At 44.8% G+C, this 18,646-nt stretch overlaps 2 protein-coding genes across 3 annotated transcripts; one reads left to right on the top strand and one right to left on the bottom strand.

Moving 5' to 3' along the window:
* Positions 1 to 1,840: 1,840 nt before the first annotated feature.
* LOC135258625 (leptin-like) lies at positions 1,841 to 5,171 on the top strand. Its single transcript, XM_064342074.1, has 3 exons — positions 1,841 to 3,091; positions 3,947 to 4,116; positions 4,420 to 5,171. Exons 2-3 carry the CDS (start codon positions 3,967 to 3,969, stop codon positions 4,783 to 4,785), a joined length of 516 nt encoding a protein of 171 aa, XP_064198144.1. The 5' UTR covers positions 1,841 to 3,091; positions 3,947 to 3,966; the 3' UTR covers positions 4,786 to 5,171.
* A 3,140-nt stretch (positions 5,172 to 8,311) lies between these two features.
* Positions 8,312 to 18,555, bottom strand: rbm28 (RNA binding motif protein 28). Of its 2 annotated transcripts, none has more exons than XM_064344542.1 (19): positions 18,196 to 18,555; positions 17,816 to 17,962; positions 17,271 to 17,365; positions 17,105 to 17,180; positions 16,878 to 16,970; positions 16,588 to 16,659; positions 16,382 to 16,463; positions 15,714 to 15,922; positions 15,524 to 15,587; positions 15,111 to 15,220; positions 14,538 to 14,611; positions 13,163 to 13,298; positions 12,991 to 13,055; positions 12,420 to 12,578; positions 11,086 to 11,235; positions 10,375 to 10,449; positions 9,796 to 10,040; positions 9,273 to 9,390; positions 8,312 to 8,807 (listed from the first exon to the last, which is right to left on the bottom strand). In XM_064344542.1, exons 1-19 carry the CDS (start codon positions 18,311 to 18,313, stop codon positions 8,670 to 8,672), a joined length of 2,226 nt encoding a protein of 741 aa, XP_064200612.1. In that variant the 5' UTR covers positions 18,314 to 18,555; the 3' UTR covers positions 8,312 to 8,669. The 2 variants fall into 2 exon arrangements, with proteins under 2 accessions (XP_064200612.1, XP_064200613.1); XM_064344543.1 differs by having other exon boundaries at positions 9,796 to 10,037.
* Positions 18,556 to 18,646: the final 91 nt, after the last annotated feature.

Raw genomic sequence — 18,646 nt, 5'->3', positions numbered from 1 at the left:
AATAAATAAACTAATTCAGGTCAGATACATTATCCTGAGTTACATTTCTGTGGCGATAGTGAACTGATATTGTAAACAGATATTGAAGAACATGGACACATAACACTTCATTAAAATGAAACCACAACCACAAGGATTTCTAAAAATACTTTACTTGGAATGTACTTTACCAAGGAATGTTGAGCAACATAGCCAATCCCCTCATAAATAAATAACATTTGCCTTAAGAACTAACACCACCTACTTAAAAACAAGATAACTGGTCCACCAATCAGTTATAAAGGACGGGTGTAAAATTTTGCAAATTCTGAATGCATATGCTGAACAATACAGTACAGAGATGAATATCAAAAGCAAGATTCTATTTCATTTTCAAGTAGTCTCTATATACGTGGCACTTCCTATAATTTATAACATTGGTCAACAACATATTGCCCCCTTCCTGATTTCCTCTATTATTGCACATTTGTCACACTATTAAATTTATACAAAATGTAATATTAGACATTAGATTCAGCTGAATGAACACACACAGGCCTGACTGCAGCCAGCCCTGTTGAATCTGAACCGTATTCATATTGAACCGTAGCCATCTCTAAGGCTCTGGGACTCCACTGAACCACAGTGAGAGTCACTATCTCTAGATAGGGAACACTTGGAACAAAATTTCTCCAAGGGAGCTGCAACAACTCATCCAGGAAGTCACAAAAGAATATTTCCCAGAAGAATATTCAAAGAACTGCAGGCCTCTCTAGTCTGAGCTAAGGTCAGTGTTCATGACTCCACAATAAGAAAGAGACTGGGGAAAAATGGGATTCATGGGAGAGTAGCAAGCCAGAAACGACTGCTAACCGAGACAAACATCAAACATCATTGTCTCACATTTGCAAAAAAAAAGAAAAAAAGGATAATCCCCAAACTTTTTGATATAACGTTCTATGAACAGATGAGTCAAAAGTGGAACTTATTGGATGGCATAGGTCTCACTATCTGGAGTAAAGCAAATACAGCATTTTACTGTGGGAACATTATACCAACAGTCAAGCATGATGATGACAGTGTGATGGTGTGAGGATGCTTTGCTGCCTTGGGACCTGGATGACTTGCCATTATTGAAGGAACCATGAATTTTGCTCTGTACCAAAAAATAATTCAGGAGAATGTCCGGCTGCCTGTCCATGGGCTGAAGCTGATGCGTAATTGGGTTGTACAGTGAGACAATGGTCCGCAAAAGCAAGTCTGCATCTGAATGGCTGACCAGAAACAATATTAAAGTTTAGAGTAGCCTAGTCAATGTCTTGACTTCAGCCCAATAGAGAAGCTGTGGCAGAACCTGATATGAGCAGTTAATCCTCGAAAATCTACCAATTTGTTTGAATTAAAGCAGTTCTGTAAAGAAGAGTGGGCTAGAATTCCTTCACAACAATTTGAATGAAATTATAGGAAGGTTTGGATGCAGTTATTGCTGCTAAGGGTGGTGCAACCATTTATTGAGTTTAAGGGGTCAATTACTGTTTCATATGGGCGATGAAAAATAATAATTTTTTTAATGTGTTTTGTGTAAAATCCAGACATGACATGAACAGGCCTAATGATGACAGCGTGGGTGTGTGCTTGCATAAATTCCACATTCCTGTGGCGTTTCTGCAGAAGAGCAGGTCTGCAATTTGACTGTGCCTCTTGCCCCAGCTGTGTCAGCTGCACAGCCCTTTGGCGCAGCAACTGCACAGCTCTGCCGGTGGTCAAAATAAGAAGCATGTGGCTGCGAGCTATTCACAGGCCGCACGTGTATGTGTTTGTGCGCACAGGAACCTACATGTGAATATGTCCCAAGCACATGAATATTTCAGCATTTCTTTAGTTCGGCATACATTAATATTTGAGTACGCCTAATATGGTCATTGGGTTGCTTTGGAAAAGCACACCTGTGACACCGTCCCAGAGGCAGTGACGCACCGGTTACGCACCGATTGATTCTGCTGTGCGTCATTTCTTTGGCATGTTATTCCTTTCCTTTTTAATGGGAGCAGAAGCCTGGTGGAAAACAAACCTATAACAGCCTGTAAGCATTGGGACAGGGACACAATTTTTGTTCTGTACTCCAGAAAATTAGACTGGAAATAAAACAATGAGCAGGTTAAAGAGCAGAATTTCAGCTTTAATTGAAGGTATTTACGTCCACATTCAGTGGTCATTGTCCCGCTGCAAGGTGCAGTGCTGTCAAGTGAGCTTTGAGGCATTTGGTTGCATCTAAGCAGATGTTTCTGCACACTTTAGAACTCATCCTGCTGCTGCTGCTGCTGCTGTCAGCCGTCACATCCTAAATAAAGACAGATGAGCCAGTTCCAGTGGTAGCCATACATGCCCAAGTCATAACAGTACCTTTATTCAGCCCTTCATCCATTATCTATACCCGCTTATCCTGAGCAGGGTTGCAGGGGGTGCTGGAGCCTATCCCAGCGTGCATTGGACAAGAGGAAGGAATACAACCTGGACAGGCCGCCAATCTATCGCAGGGCAAAACTACCTCCACCATGTTTCAAAAATGAATGGGGTCATTTGGATCATAAGCAGTTCATTTCTTTCTACACAATTTTCTCTTTCCATTACTTAATGAACAAGTTAATTCTCAGCTCATCTGTCCACAGGAATTTGTTCCAGAACTAGATTTTACTGTACTTTTCAGCAAACTATAACCTGGTCATTCTGTTCTTGAGGCTTACCAGTGGTTTGCAGATTACGGTGTACCCTCTGAGGTTATGCTGGTGTTGTCTTCTCTTTATTTTAACCTTTGACACAGCTATTTAAAACATAGAAAAAACACCTTTTGCACCATTAACATGTGACTTATGGAGTAGGTCCATATATTAGTATTTATTAATAAATATCCATATGAATGAGAACAGAAAGGAGGGAGATGTATACCTGTGTGTGAGGAGGGGGCTTGTTTATCTCCCAGACAGAGGAGCAGTGGACTGGGGGTAAGAGTGAGGTGAGTCACAATCATGAGTCAACATCCCACAGCTACAGTATAAAACATGCCCACTGATGGACACTGGAGAAGACTTGAACCTCCAAAACTACCACAGAGGTAAGAGTTCACTTCATCTTAGTGCTCTCTCTTGCTCTCTCTCTCTCTCTCTCTCTCTCTCTCTCTCTCTCTCTCTCTCTCTCTCTCTCTCTCTCTTTCTCTCTCTCTCTCTCTCTCTCTCATACATACTCACACACACAATCTCATAAACTTTCTATCTCCCTCAATCTCTCAATCTCTTTCTTCGTCTCACTCTCTTGCTCTCAATTCCTAATCTCTCACACACACAATCTCATACACATTCTCTTTCCCTCTCTTCTTTCCCTCCACTCAAATTGTCATTGTAAATTCTTCATTGGGATGACATATTTTGTAGTACAAGTTCATATTGTTATTTTTATTTTTATTAAAATAACTGAAGGATTAAAAGTCAATCATAAAAACAAAAACAACAGAATGAATTATATCCATTTTCATGAATCTCTCTCTTCTCACCTTGAATCAGTGCAGTTTTTTGTTGTTTTGCTTAAAACTCAAGGTCAAATATAAAAGCCAGTATTCTGCCATAGCATGGAATGCTGTGCTGCTGTTTTTCTCATTCTGTCCCAAAATAGTTGTCCTAATTGCAGTATTTCCAAGAAACCTGCTTGCGCAACAGGAAGAGTTTAAAATGTAAGGTAATATTTGCGGCCAGGATGTTTGTGGGCGTGTAAAAGAGAATTTCATTGTACAAAACAAAAAAAAAGAAAGGAAGAACAGCATACAATTTAAAGCCATTGGCCATGTTCACTTATTGAAAGGAATGTACCATTCCTCCTTGGCCATGGGGACCAGCATTATTTCTGTTGATTTCTGATTTCTGATCTCTGCTGTTGTAATGGCCATGAGTGTTAAAGAGAAAATGGGCTGTTCCAGGACACACTCTCACCTGAAGAATGCATCACTTCATCATTCTTCACTGCACTTCCCTCCTCTTTCTACTGACAATGGGTAAAAGTACACCGCCCCCTGTGGACAAAATGAAGAACAACGTCAAAATGCTAGGAGAAACAGCATTAATACGGATACAAAAATTCACGAATGAGGTAATACTTCCCTCTCTGTGCAAAAATAATACACCATACATGCAAAGTAAATACGTAAGTCTTACCATTAAAATTACCATTGTAAAACTTTTCGTACTTTGCTATAATTTGAGCATAAAGTGCGGAAAATATTACATGGAAAGATAATGTAAAATATGAATGTATTTTATTTATTCTTGGTTATTAAACAGAAATGCAAAAGAAAATTAAAAAGAAATGTACAGGTTGTGGACTGGCAATATTCCATATATATCTTTCATATATCGCATTTGCAATATTTTGACCACCGTACCACTGCAACAGTTCCAGATTTCTCCTAACATGGTGTTCAGCGGTGCAGAGTTGATCCCCAACATCACGCTGGAGACACCCCTGGGTTTGTCCTCCGTAGCGGAGAACCTCAACACTTTCCAGCTCATTTTGCTGAACCTAACCCTGGATGGCACGCTCCAAATCCGCAGTGACATTGTAGGCCTCCTGGACATTGTGCACTGGCTAGCGGCCTCCAGTAGCTGCCCCATGAAGAAACCAGCAAGTGACGGACACTTGGAAACTTTTCTCAAGACCAACATGCCTTTTCAACTCTCAATTGCCAACATTGTCTTGACCCGACTACAGGAGTTCCTAAACAAACTAATCAACAACCTAGACCAGCTGAAAAAGTGTTGATCGCTTCTGAGGGTCGAAAGTGAAATCCTGCAATTCTGAAAACACGGTGTGTGTGCGCGCGTGCGCGTGCACATGCATGTAAATGTGATTTTCTCTCGTCAGGTAAGGTAAGGTTTAAGGTTGCCTATTTATAAAAGGTTAAACACTGTATTAACATTTTTGTACGAGAGCACTTACAACTATTTGAAACATTTATTATTATTATCATGAAACATATTTGTGAAGAATTCAAGTACTTAGATTACTTGTGATAAGCATTTTTATATTTCTATTGCATATTTTTGCATTTCTCTCTCTCTCACACAGTGGCATTTATATATATATAAATATTTTCCTTCTATAATTTTGTATTTTATGAATCCTATTTCCAGGCAACATGAGTATATATCCTGACCAAAGAATGTTTTTTCTAGAATATTAAAATGTTCTATTTTTCTGTAGTGTGTGTTCATTGAATGTCGCTTACATTGCCAATGAGTTGTTATTTGAATGCATCATTTGACATTCTGCTAAAGTACTGTTTTCAGATCAAAGGAAAACAGTACTGAGAACTTCAAGTTAGACTCATACTTTGCTTAAACAGGGCGTTTGAAATGACCTAAATCCGATTTTCTCCACAAATCGTATACATATCAGATGGTTTCCCTGAAAACTCAACAGCAAATAATGATATTGACGCAGATATTGGATCATATTAGTATGTGGTCTTAAATCCGACACATATCAGGTGCTCGGTCATGTGAATTATAATTGACTGGTTTGATTCTTATTTTATTTTATTTTATTTTATTTTGTTGTCACTCTCAAACAACATTTTATGTGCACTGTTTCATAACAAAAATAAGAAACAAGTAGCATGTCTAAACACAAATCTCAACTGGGCACTTCCAAAATTGTGTGGACAGTCACTCTTTTACAGTTTTTTTTTTTACAATTGGTTATGAGCATTTTTCAATACGGAGTTCACTTTTTCAGAACTCTTCACTCAGTTCTCTGCACCGACGTGCAACTTGGCACAACAGTTAAATTCATGCCCAAGATGCATCAAAACTACCAAAACAATACATGCATGTTGCAAAATCAAATAATTCTAAAAAAAAAAACAAAAAAAAAACACCAGCACTAGTTTTCTCCCAACATGAACACTTTTTCAATCATAACACAAAGACCTTAAAAAAAACAATAACAACAGATTACAGTAGATTACCACAGATGCAGTCTTTGAAGTAGAAGTTTTTTCTTTTGTTTCTGTTGATAGTATAACAAATGTAGAGATTATATAATGTGCTTTGTAGTCAGATGGCCTTGCAGAATGCATATCTTATTTGTTGGTTAACTAGAAAATTCTCACAATGGGTACCACTATTGAGCAGTCCAGATATGGCTCCTCAGACTAGCCTTGATTAATACCACGATTAACCACATGATCAATTATAGTAGTCCTAATCTCTACCTGCTGAATCCACCTTCATATAAAAAACTGTTACGAAGATGTCGTTTTTAACTGTATAGATGGTAATTAAATTGAAAACACCAGGGTAAGTCTCCAACTGAGATGGGAATCTGCTGTGGTTGGTCTGTTTTCATAGCATCAATCAACAGTTGTTCACTAATGTCTCCATAACCCGTTCATCTGCTTTTTTCAGGATTTTGAATAAATTTCAATATGCTATTTGTGATGTTGGAAATTTCTCTCCCCTTTTTATTGCAAACATTTGCAAAATGGGCTGTACATTCAGTTTTGCTGATGGTGAAGTTTGAGCAAGAAAAGAAGAAAGCTGTGGTCATTCAATGCATTTTGTGTCAAAACAATGACATAATCATGCCGCTTGTTCCCCATAGACTGTTGTGCTGTGTGTGTTTTGAAAAAGTGAACTCAGTATTGAGAAATGCTTGTAACATTGTAAAAAAAAAAAAAAAATTAAAAAAAACTAAAATAGGCTGACACATACAAGCTAATACAGCCATTTTAAGACATCTGGTAAAGATAACTCTGAGTCAGCAGACTGATTTGATGACTTCTCTTTATCAGGCCCAAAATATTTTTGTTTCCAATCGTGTACAACGACACAAAGAGCAGTGCAAGGAGGTATCGTCTATTTTGTAACAATAAGGCTGGAATCATACTTGAATTTTTTAGCGCTACGTGTACAGGAAGTGGATGCGTCCCGGGCAACATTGTTCACATTCCCGTCCGCTTACTTTTTTGGGGGTGGAGGTTTAAAAAGTATATCCATTAGTGGGAGGATCAGGGCTTCTCTTTGAATGATTCCGCCATCCTTCCTGGCTTCCTAGACTCCTAGCATGTCGCATCACCAGGCATAAAACACATACTGCCTCCCACCGTTTCCGTGGGCATTGCACCTTGCAGACGCGTAGCCTTAATCTTTGAGGACGTGCACAAAGAACGCCACTTTTAAACACCCCACTCCAAGGTTACCTGCTCTTCTCAGATTAGCCACGGGTGCCACCTTGTGGATTAGCAGTTTATGACTTCGGACAGGGCTAAAATAAGACCGTAAAACGCACCTATGGTATGTAAGCAGAGCGTCCCTATGTCCCAAATCTGCGGGGTGTTTGGTCCCTGTGTAGATTATATCCTAATCTACACAGGATTATATCCTGTGTAGATTATTATAAAGACCGAAGCGGTCTTAGCCGTGCGCTACCGCAAAGCATCTTATAGAAATCAAATTCATGGTGCTGCCCTGATACAGCGTACCTCAATACAGAGGTGCATGACCTCGGTGCTGGGGGCTCCCTGTGTGCCATTCCATTCAGTGTGTTTGATTAGCAATATCCATCCATCCACCCATCCATCCATCCATGATCTTTACCCGCTTATTCCTGCTCAGGGTCGTGGGAAACGCTGGAGCCTCTCTCAGCATTCATCGGGCGAGAGACAGGAATGATCAACAATACACCAGTCTAAAAGGATTTTAGTACTTTAGAGCTTTCAACCTTAAACTGATTTAGAGCATTACAGTACAATTAGACTACATAACAATTCTTCTCTTTTTACACTTGAAGGTGATATTTCACTGAATAAAATGTTCAGCAATTTTCTCTTAAATTACCTGAATTATCTGCTTTACCTAAACAGAAGTAAGAAGGTGACAGACCTCCCAACAGTCAAAAACATAACTTCCCAAATGTTTATGATCATAACAGGATGAGACAAAGGAGATTGTGTGAAAGCCTAACTGGATATAATCAGATTTGTGTTTGAACTAATATGCTAAAAACAAACAGCTTCAAATTGTGTGTTCAAAACATAACATCTCCCCTCCTTCACCCAAAGAACTTCCTTAACACCCCCCCACCACCCCCCCCCCCTTCACCACCACCCCAAAGCCCAGTGAACCACTGCAACCAACCCCCCCGACCTCCCCCCCCAACCCCCCAGCCAACCCAAAAGCACAAGCAATACTGTTCGCCATGAAAAACATTCTTGGAAAATATAAAAATATTATTGAAATTGAACAATGAGGAAATCTTCCAAGAATTCAAAATCTCATACTTGTGGTCACTGTTTGAATAGCAGTTTATTATTCTGAAGCATAGTTTCATTTCTTCTATTTTTTTTAAATATGAAATATCCCAACATAAACTTCAAAAGTAAAAACATCTTGTACTGAATTATCCCTGTTACAGTAGAAATATTTCAAAAACAAGGACAGCCTAGTTCTTTTCAAACTATTTTTAAAATGTGGCTACCTGTACAAACACTTTCCGAATGTATGTTGATCTGTAAAAATACAAAACAGGACACCAGTCAGTCACAGCTCCTAATCTTTTCAAAATAGCAGCACACACACGCTCACTCATTAGCACGTACACACATGTACACACACACACACACACACACACACACGACTGAGGAATCAGCTGCTGAACCACTTGCTCTTCTTGACCGCTGGTGCTTTGGGATTTCCCAGAATCCTCTTCTTGTACTGCTCGACCAGACTGTCGAACCGCTGGTCCTCCTTGTTTCGCCCCATCTTCTTGGGCATCTTGGCAGCCTGCAAAGACAGACTGTCATTCAAACTCACACGGCTCCCTTCCTCTTCGCCACCACCATCAACGTCGTCATGGTCAACGTTGTCATTACGTTCCCAGTCACACCCAGTTCTCGGGGACTCTCACAGTAGAACGGGGGGCTTTGGCTGGTCTCCACCTCGTCTCTGAGCCCCACTAGAAGCGCAGCTTTCGACTGGCTCGTCCAAATCAGGTCGTAAAAAACTCACCTGTTCTCGTGGACCGTTTCCTATCCATCTGCACTTAGTAGCTAATTAGTAATATACATTTAATTTAAAGTGCTCTGTAATGTATGCATGAATGCACTAAACCGGACCTTTCTGTGCTGCCTTCTACGTTGTAGCACACAGTAAAAGAGGGAGCAATAAAGACGGGAGGGAGAAAAAGACTGAGGGCAGGTAGAGAGACTGTGGAGGCAGTAAACAGGCTGAGGGAACAGTAGAATTTACCCGTTTTTGGGGCTGTATCTGTTTCTCCACGGAGAGAGAACCTTTTCGCTCCTTCCTGCCAGGCCGGCCCTCCTTCCTCTTGGGGGGGGCGGGTTGAGCTTTCCCCCGGTCCCGTTTCCTGGGAAACAAGTTTCAAAAATTACCATTAACAAACAACCACAAGATCACTAATAACATCACCTGAATTATCAAGTCCCCACAGCCAAGGCTGATGTTTACATTAGTGGGAAACAGGAGCCCTGCTCCAAACAGAGTAACAACATTCACATTTACTGACGCTCCAGAGAAAAAGGGAAATTTATACTTGACCATGTGCTGGTCAACACTTTGACCCCTTAGGTCACAATTAAATAAAATGACAGGGGTTTTAAGTTTTACTTCCAGATAATATCACATTGACTCTGTGCTTTACTTTTCTGGAGTACAAGTTTATTCCCTTACAAGAATCTTGTTCTACTGCCTGAGGGATTGAGCAGGGTTACCTGATTTTTGGCTCTTGGTATGAGGGGAGGGGCGGGGTTACCTGATCTTTGGCCCTCGATGTGAGGGGAGGTGCAGGACTTTCTTGCGTTTCTTCCCATCGGGCAACTCCACCTGCTCCACCTCGGGTTTGGTCTTGAACCCAGAGAAAGGTGTGGACACGCCCGCCCGCGGACCCCTGGCTCCGCCCTGAGGTGCCGCTTCCTTAGGACCTCCGCTCCCCCGTTTCGGCGGAGGCCCTGCCCCGCCTGGGGCCACGCCCTGGGCCCCGCCCTTTTTCAAACGCTGCTGCAAAACAGAAACACCCAGATTTACTCAAATGCCCCCAACCACCTACCAACTCCATACTGAGCCTGGCCACACCCACCATCTACACTGAGCCTTGCCACACCCACCATCAACTCTGAGGCGGGACACACACTCACACTCACAACATGCTTTGAGCCCGGCCACGCCCACAAACTACTCGCTCCTACAGTAGACATGCCCACTTAATGTCAACTAAAGCGGGTGGCAGCCATATTGAACAGCTTTATACGGTCTTGAATGCAGAATTAAAGCAGTGTTTTTAAAAGCAGCGGATTACAGCGTCTCCACGGTGACGGCTACTGAAGTCTCTCACCTTGTAGTTCTGTGAGCGCATCTCTTTCAGCTTCAGCTTCCTACCGTCTTCAAGGGAGAACTCCACTATGGGCCTCTGCAAGACCAAGGTCAAAGGTCAGACTACACTCAAACACAGCACAGTTCCATTGTCATGCATGACTACAGTCAATTTAAACAATCAGAATTCAAGGCTATTATGAACGTGAAGATTCATTCAGAAATTAAGCTAATTACATTGTTTTTATGCAATCATACTTCATACACAAACACCAGACTAACCCATGAGGAAACAACATTATGTTTTATTCAGAACAAAAAGTACACATCCCCATGTACTAGCAAAACCTACTGTGTGTTTTCCTGTAACGCAGTTCGACCCGTGAAAAAAATGGAGACTGATCAATTTAAACACAGTAGTGTGGCCAATTCACATACAATAATAGTTAAATTTGACTCAGGCTCCCATAATTCATTGCCAAAATTTTTTTGTGATGTTTTTGGTGAAAAGCCAAATGGGAATTGTAGTGCAGTGCCCAATCGGCAGACACAACAGACATTTTTAAATGTTTGCATAATTTACAAAAAAAGAACTCTGGAATATTTAGTTAAATTAGTACCATGATAAACAAAAGTAATACCACACAGACTGAACTAAGAGTGTCACACACAACGGACATGTGCAAACGGATGTGGCCAGTTGCCATGGCAGCAGGCGGGGCGTGTCGCTCACCTTCAGCGGGCCGAAGATTTCGGGGTTGTTGTTGAGGTGTCGCAGGGCGCTGAGGGCGTGCTCGTGTTCTTGAAACTGAACGAAGCCGTACCCCAACGAACGCCCCAAAACCTTCCCGCCCTCCGGTTTCCTGTCATACATCACACGGCACTAGAAAGAGAGAGAGAGAGAGAGAGAGAGAGTGAACAAAGCAAAATAATACATAATGAAAAGGACAGACCATTTAATCCATGTAGACTCTAAACCAGACTTATTTAGTTACATAGAGAGAATCCCACATATGTATTTCTGGCACCTGGAGCTGCACCAAGTAGGAGGGGCCTAGCTCCAAAGGGGCATGGCCTAATTCCAAGCAGGAGGGTTATGTTGCGGTTAGGTTTAAGTTGTGGTTAGGTTTATACTAAACTCTGCCCGTTTGGAGCAATGTCACACTTTAAAATATTAAAACATTACAAATTCTGTTTGAAAACAAATCATTTCATTACAGATAGTCATCTTGTTGTGAATATCTAAATTACCCATAATTCTAAGGATCATTTTTCCAGTGTACCGAGTGCAGAGCACTAACAACCTCACCCAATCCTACCCCCCCCCCAAAAAAAAACATTAACCAATCCTGCCACCCCCTCTAACAATCTTACCCAATACGGCCACCCCCTCTAACAAACTTACCCAATCCCACCACCCCCTCTAACAACATTACCCAATCCCACCACCTCCTCTAACAACATTACCCAATCCCACCGCTCTACATGACTATAAACAATGCCCAGCTGCTCCTCCCTCACAGGTGAGAGCTGTGGCCCCTCCCCCGCCCGCTCCTCCCTCGCAGGTGAGCGCTGTGGCCCCTCCCCCGCCCGCTCCTCCCTCACAGGTGAGCGCTGTGGCCCCTCCCCCACCCGCTCCTCCCTCACAGGTGAGAGCTGTGGCCCCTCCCCGCCCGCTCCTCCCTCACAGGTGAGCGCTGTGGCCCCTCCCCCGCCCGCTCCTCCCTCACAGGTGAGAGCTGTGGCCCCTCCCCCGTCCGCTCCTCCCTCACAGGTGAGCGCTGTGGCCCCTCCCCCGTCCGTTCCTCCCTCACAGGTGAGCAATGTGGCCCCTCCTCCGTCCGCTCCTCCCTCACAGGTGAGAGCTGTGGCCCCTCCCCCGCCCGCTCCTCCCTCACTGGTGAGAGCTGTGGCCTCTCCCCCGCCCGCTCCTCCCTCGCAGGTGAGAGCTGTGGCCCCTCCCCGCCCGCTCCTCCCCGCCCGCTCCTCCCTGCAGGTGAGAGCTGTGGCCTCTCCCCCGCCCGCTCCTCCCTCGCAGGTGAGCGCCGTGGCCCCTCTCCCTCTCACCTCGGTGATGCGGACGCCCTTCCCCCCGCCGGCGGCCTTCAGACACAAGGCCCGCAGCCGCTTCTGGTCCACCGACTTGGGCAGGTTGTGGACGCACAGCCGCGTCTTCGACACGAACACGTTCATGTCCCGCAGCTTCACCCTCTTCAGCTCCTCGAACTGCCGTCGAAACAGAGGGCGCTCCCATCAGCGCTGCACGGTTATGACCGGACCTGGCTCAAATGCGTATTTCTTTCGGATTCAAATGCTTTTCTGTGCTCTACTGATCTTGCCTGGGGTAACTGAGCCTGCCAATTCGACCAGAAGGCGGGGTTTGTATTTCATCGGTTCCAATACACCAGACAAGATCAGTATAGCGTAGATAAGTATTTGAATTCAAAACAAATACGTATTTGACCCAGGCCTGGTTATGATTATGAGAAATATACCGTGGCTATAATAGTGTTATAGCTATGACCACTATCAGTGTGTTATAGTTGTGAGCATTATGATCCTATTTCAGAAAGCTGTGTTATGGATGTGTGAGTTATGGTTATTCCGGTTATGAGATCTGTGTTCCGGTGAAGCCCACCCTTTCTCTTTTCGCCATGTCCGCTGCCGGCACGCCCTCGGCGGCTTTGGTTCCCGCGCGGATCACTGCCAAAAAAAACCACACCGTCAGAGTGAGGGACAGCCAGCAAACGTCATTTTACCGTGTACGTGCGCGTGATTGGCTGATCTCTGTGGGAGGCGGAGACACTCACGGCCTTCTCTGGCAAGGTAAAGGTTCCTGGTTCCGGTCTGGACTTTGACTTTCTTATCCTTCAGCTTCACTGCGTCCTCCCGGCTGACGGCCAGCACGACGTTCAGCTTCCGCCCGTCGACTACCACACCCCCGCCCTGAAACGCACAACCAAACACTCACACCCCCGCCCTGAGAGACACAACCAAACATTCACACCCTCGCCCTGAAACACACGAACACTCACACCCGCCTGAAACCAAACACCACCCGCTAACACAACCAACACTCCACCCCGCCTGAAACGACAACCAAACACCGCCGCCTGAGAACACCAACACTCACACCCCGCCCTGAGAGACGACAACACTAAACCCCCCGAGAACACAAATCACACCCCCGCCCTGAGAGACACAACCAAACACTCACGCCCCCCGAACGCCAACCAAACATCACGCCTGGAGAGACACAACCAAACACTCACGCCCCCGCCCTGAGAGACACAACAACATCCACCGCCCGAGCACAACCAAACACTCACACCCCGCCCTGAAGACACAACCAAACACTCACACCCCGCCCTGAAACGCACACCAAACACTCACCCGCCCTGAGAGACACAACCAAACACTCACACCCCGCCTAAGACACAACCAACGCCCCCCGCACTGAACGCACAACCAAACACTCACACCCCCGCCCTGAAACACACAACCCAACACTCACACCCCCGCCCTCACCACACCAAGACTCAACCGCCGAAGACAACAAACACTCACCCGCCTGAACGACACCAACCTCACCCCGCCCTGAGAGACACAACCAAACACTCACACCCCCCGAGACACCAAACTCACACCGCCTGAGAGCAACAAACACCACACCACCCAACGCACAACAACCTCCACCGCTGAGAGCACACCAAACACTCACCCCGCCTGAACGCACAACAACCTCACACCGCTGAGAGACACAACCAAACACTCACACCCCCTGAAAGCACAAAACCTACCTGCCTAAGCCCAACAACATACACCGCCTGAAGACACAACCAAACGCTCAACACCCGCACGAACCACAACAACATCCACTGCCTGAGAACAACCAAACATCACAACCCACGAGAGACACACTAAAACTACCCCCTCAAGCAAACCACCACCCTCCCTCAAGCAACCAACACACCTGCGAGGACCAACAAACACCCCGCTGACAACCCAACACAGACCTGCTCTGAACCACGCAACACTTAGAACCACTCGAACACACAACAAACTCACACCCTCGCCTGAACCACGACACTCACTGTAAACACACAGCCACACCACACCGCACGCTGCGGAGCAGGTTGCAGCAGGGCGCAGCAGGTTGTTCTGGGGGGTGAGATCTGTTCTCACCTCTGATTCGTCCCGAGCAGCAGCAAGGCACCGATCTGTAGCCTCCTTCAGTTTGAACTGAGCAAAAGCACAGCCTGTACAAACACAGCAAATACACATCATACACAGCCTGTACAGACACAGCAAATACACATCACACACAGCCCGTACAAACACAACAAATACACATCACACACAGCCTGTACAATCATACACAGCCTGTACAAACACAGCAAATACACATCACACACAGCCTGTACAAACACAGCAAATACACATTATACACAGCCTGTACAGACACAGCAAATACACATCACACACAGCCTGTACAAACACAGCAAATACACATCACATAGTATGTACAAACACAGTAAATATACATCACACACAGCATGTACAAACACAATAAATACACACCACACAGCCTGCAAGAACACATCAAATACACATCACACACAGTATGTAAAAACACAGCAAATACACACCACACACAGCCTGCACAAACACAGCAAATATGCATCACACAACTTGTACAAACACAGCAGATACACACCACAAGTGTACATCAGTGTGTTCAGGCAGTGGAGCACAGACCTTTGGAGTGCTCGGTGTCAGGGTGCAGGACGATGCGGATGTACTTCAGCTCCCCAAACCTCAGCAGAACTTCCTCCAACCCCTCCTCTTCTGTGTCAAAGGAGAGGTTCCTGAAAGAGGGAGCAAGAGAGAGTGAGAAAGAGGGACGGAGAGAGGGCATGAGAGAGAGAGTGGGTGCGGGGAGAGAGGGTGGGAGAGATAAGCAAGGAGAGAGGATGGGAGGAGACAAGGAAGGAGAGAGGACAGAGTAAGAGGGAGGGAGGGAGGAGAGAAAGTGAGAGAGAGACAACGGACAACACAGACTGGGCTTGCAACCCCAAAGTTATACATTTGATTCCCAGGTCGGGGCCTCCTCTTGTACCCTAGAGCAAGTCACATCTCTCCTATGCTACGCCTCTCCTCATCTTCCTCACCTGATAAACACAGTCTTTCCCTCCTGGACGTCTGATGGCAACAGCTTCTTTTTGGCAGGACGTTCTTTAAGAAGAATTACAGAATATAATGAAATGATAGAGCTGTTACTGATCATTTTAAAAGTGCACAATAAAGATCAAATATGGGAATGAATGGCTGAGTGAATGAATTGTCAAAACATGGTTGCACCTTCATCGTCGTCTTCGTCGTCATCATCATCGTCGTCGTCGTCATCATCGTCGTTGTCGTCATCATCATCGCCATCGTCATCATCAGATCCAACGTCGCTGTGATCGGAGTCCTCGTCTTCCTCGACTTCCTCGCTGTCACTCCCAGACTCCCCTTCCTGTTCCACAGCCTTGGCGCTGTGCTGGACTTCCTGTGCCACAGCCTTGCCGCTGTGTCAGAGAGCGAGAGCTCAAATTCAGACCGCCATCTTCCACACCCCTGCAGACTGGGAATGCCTCAGAGAGCTGCCCAGCAAAGGCTGGAATGGGCTCGTTTTTTGGGGGAGGCTGGAGCAGAAGCTTGCCCTAGCAGTATTCTTAACTTCTGAACCATAAACCTCAAAAACAACACCCAAGATGACATGAACACACACTGCACAGACAAACAGGGGAAACTGTGGTTAATATGGAAAACGTCCTGATTGGCCAGTTCTGTTACAGGTAGACCACACCTTTGACTCGTTTCAGAGGCAAACCTGCCCACGAGTGCCCTGAGCAGAGTGTGTAGACACTGTTAGAACCCCAGGATCAATTCAGACAGCCCTAGCTAGAATACTAGTGTCCTTATACTATGCCCCAGGGTGTCTGAAACAGACACAGCAGGGTGAGTGAGACACTACAGCTTCCTACCCTGGCTTTTCGGACATCTCTTCTTCTTCTTCAGAGTCTTCCTCAACCTGCTTTGCCGCTTCTTCGGGCTGCTGGGCATTTCCTGTGTAACAGGAAAAACAACGGCTGTAAAACACAAACAGCGCTGTCACCCATAATCACAGCCTGGTCATGAACCCAGGCCACATTGGACTGTTTTATACACAGCTGAGAAGGCTGCAGCTCACCTGAGGAGGTTGTTGGCTGAGTGGAAACATATTTGTCCTTAGCGACGGCCCAGTCCACCGCCACCTTCCTGCCTGCACACACAGGACTGCTTTTAAAACACGGGCAGACATGCTGTCCCACAAGAACAGGAAACTGACCAACCTATTTAACCCTTAAAGTGAAGGCTCTTCAGTGTTTACAAATTAAACATGGGATTGGCATCTCTTGTTCCAATGAGAAATGACGTCAAAATGAGCAGTCCAGTGCTGATTGGACACACTCACAGAGACAGGAAGTAAATGATATGAACCTTTGATCTCTTTCAGGTTTGTTGCTTTCAGGGCTTTTCCTGCCTGAAGGACGTTCTTCAGCTGGACAAAGGCGAAGCCCCGCATCTTCCCATCTGTATAGATATACACATGTACACACACACACACAAATACATATGCATAAACACAGGTATATACACCAGTGAATATTCAACAAGTCAACCACCCTTGGCTCATCACCATGGTTACACAATTAATGCAGTCATACCTGGTTTGAGAGGAATGTTAACGTCCAGAACTGTTCCAAACTCAGAGAACACCTGCCTCAGGTCCTCTTCAGAACACTAAGAAGTACAGAGACAAACACTCAATGCACAACCCAGACCCTGGAAGGTTTTGGATCAGATCTGAATGAAGAGTTCCCAGTCCTCTACCTTAAAACTGAGATTCCTTATGATCAGTCTGGCCTTCTTCTGGTAGTTTTTCAAATCTTTAGGCTTCTTCTCTACGGGTGCCTCTTCCTTGGGCGCTGAATTCAGAGAAAAGGGAGCAGATGTTATTGGGTAAATACACAATCAGGTTCCTGTCCTGGGGTTACAAACGAACCGTAGAAAGAGAGAGGGAGCACTAGTCGTGTAACCGGATCCCCAATTGGCCCTCATCCCCATTTCCAAATTTCCAACTTTTTTTTTATACTTCTGGTTGTGGTCAGACTACAACTCCCACCCCCCAAAGTACTGCAGGTAAGTGAAGAACAGGGTGGGCAAAGCTGTGAGCTCCAGCCTTCATCTCACCACAGTTCATTTCACAAAGAGAAAAATAAAAACACTATTTGAGCTTCACAGCGCACAAAATTAATGTGGGAGTTTTTGAGGCAGTGAATTTCTAATTACCGAAAAAATGAAAAACACGTCTTAGAACAGATCTGAGCAAATTTTGACAATGCATCTGTGTGGTAACAGGGTGAGGCAGATCTTACCTGCTTTCTTCTTGTCATTCTGTTTCCTCTTTGCCACAACCACCGATATTTTCTTCCCATCGTACTCCTTAATCTCACTCAGTGCCCTCTGAGAATCCTCCTCCATAGCAAAAGTTACATATCCAAACCCACGGCATTTATCAGCACCTAGAATTTAACAAATTTACAACTGAACAAAATACCAGAATTATGCTAGAACCTGGTTATGAACTGGAGATGCAAATTAATGAATGCAACGAAATAAACTGAAATGTGTCCATTAGGAATGAGTAGACATCTACGCATCTTCCAGGGGTGGCAAGCTAGCTAAAACGCCGCTGTCCATGCAGGCTATATTTTGTCTATAAACCGGCACGTGCATTGCTGTTTTATTCGCTTACCTTTTTCTTTTACCACAAAACAGTGCTTTAACGGCCCAACTTCAGAAAATACTTCCTCCAAACGTCCATTTGTTGCTGACGCTGGCAAACCCCTAACGAATAATGTTGAGGCAGCCATGGCTAGCTACTATTCACCCGGAGCAATGCTCTCACTGCAGGGAATACAGCTAAACGGTGTCCCGTTGCCAAACTTTTTTCTGACTTCTTTCCTTGCCGTGCGTCGTGATAGTAAGTGATGACAAAACGTAGAATTAGCAATAACAAAACGTTTAATAACTCTTGAAACGTACATTCAAACGAAAAAATGATTAAATATATTAGCCATGCAAGCCACACGCCTGTCACAGGCGGCTGCCATCTTTAAGATGAAACGGAAGTTCTCTACTGAAAACATCCGTTTGAAAACATTACTAACGTTCTTTCGTTCCGGGTTGTTTCTTGAAGCTAAACT

Source organism: Anguilla rostrata, chromosome 7, assembly GCF_018555375.3.
Source record: "Anguilla rostrata isolate EN2019 chromosome 7, ASM1855537v3, whole genome shotgun sequence".
NCBI classification, from domain to species: Eukaryota; Metazoa; Chordata; class Actinopteri; order Anguilliformes; family Anguillidae; genus Anguilla; species Anguilla rostrata.
Note: the sequence above shows the minus strand (reverse complement) of the source record. Positions and strands in the feature narration are given on the sequence as shown.

Coding starts and splice junctions, on each gene's coding strand:
- rbm28 (XM_064344542.1), bottom strand. CDS start 18,313: ATGGCTGCCTCAACATTATTCGTTAGGGGTTTGCCAGCGTCAGCAACA. Junction 17,181..17,270: donor TAAGGAATCTCAGTTTTAAG/GTAGAGGACTGG, acceptor TGTACTTCTTAG/TGTTCTGAAGAGGACCTGAG. Junction 15,923..16,381: donor GAGATGTCCGAAAAGCCAGG/GTAGGAAGCTGT, acceptor TCTCTGACACAG/CGGCAAGGCTGTGGCACAGG.
- LOC135258625 (XM_064342074.1), top strand. CDS start 3,967: ATGCATCACTTCATCATTCTTCACTGCACTTCCCTCCTCTTTCTACTG. Junction 4,117..4,419: donor TACAAAAATTCACGAATGAG/GTAATACTTCCC, acceptor CCACTGCAACAG/TTCCAGATTTCTCCTAACAT.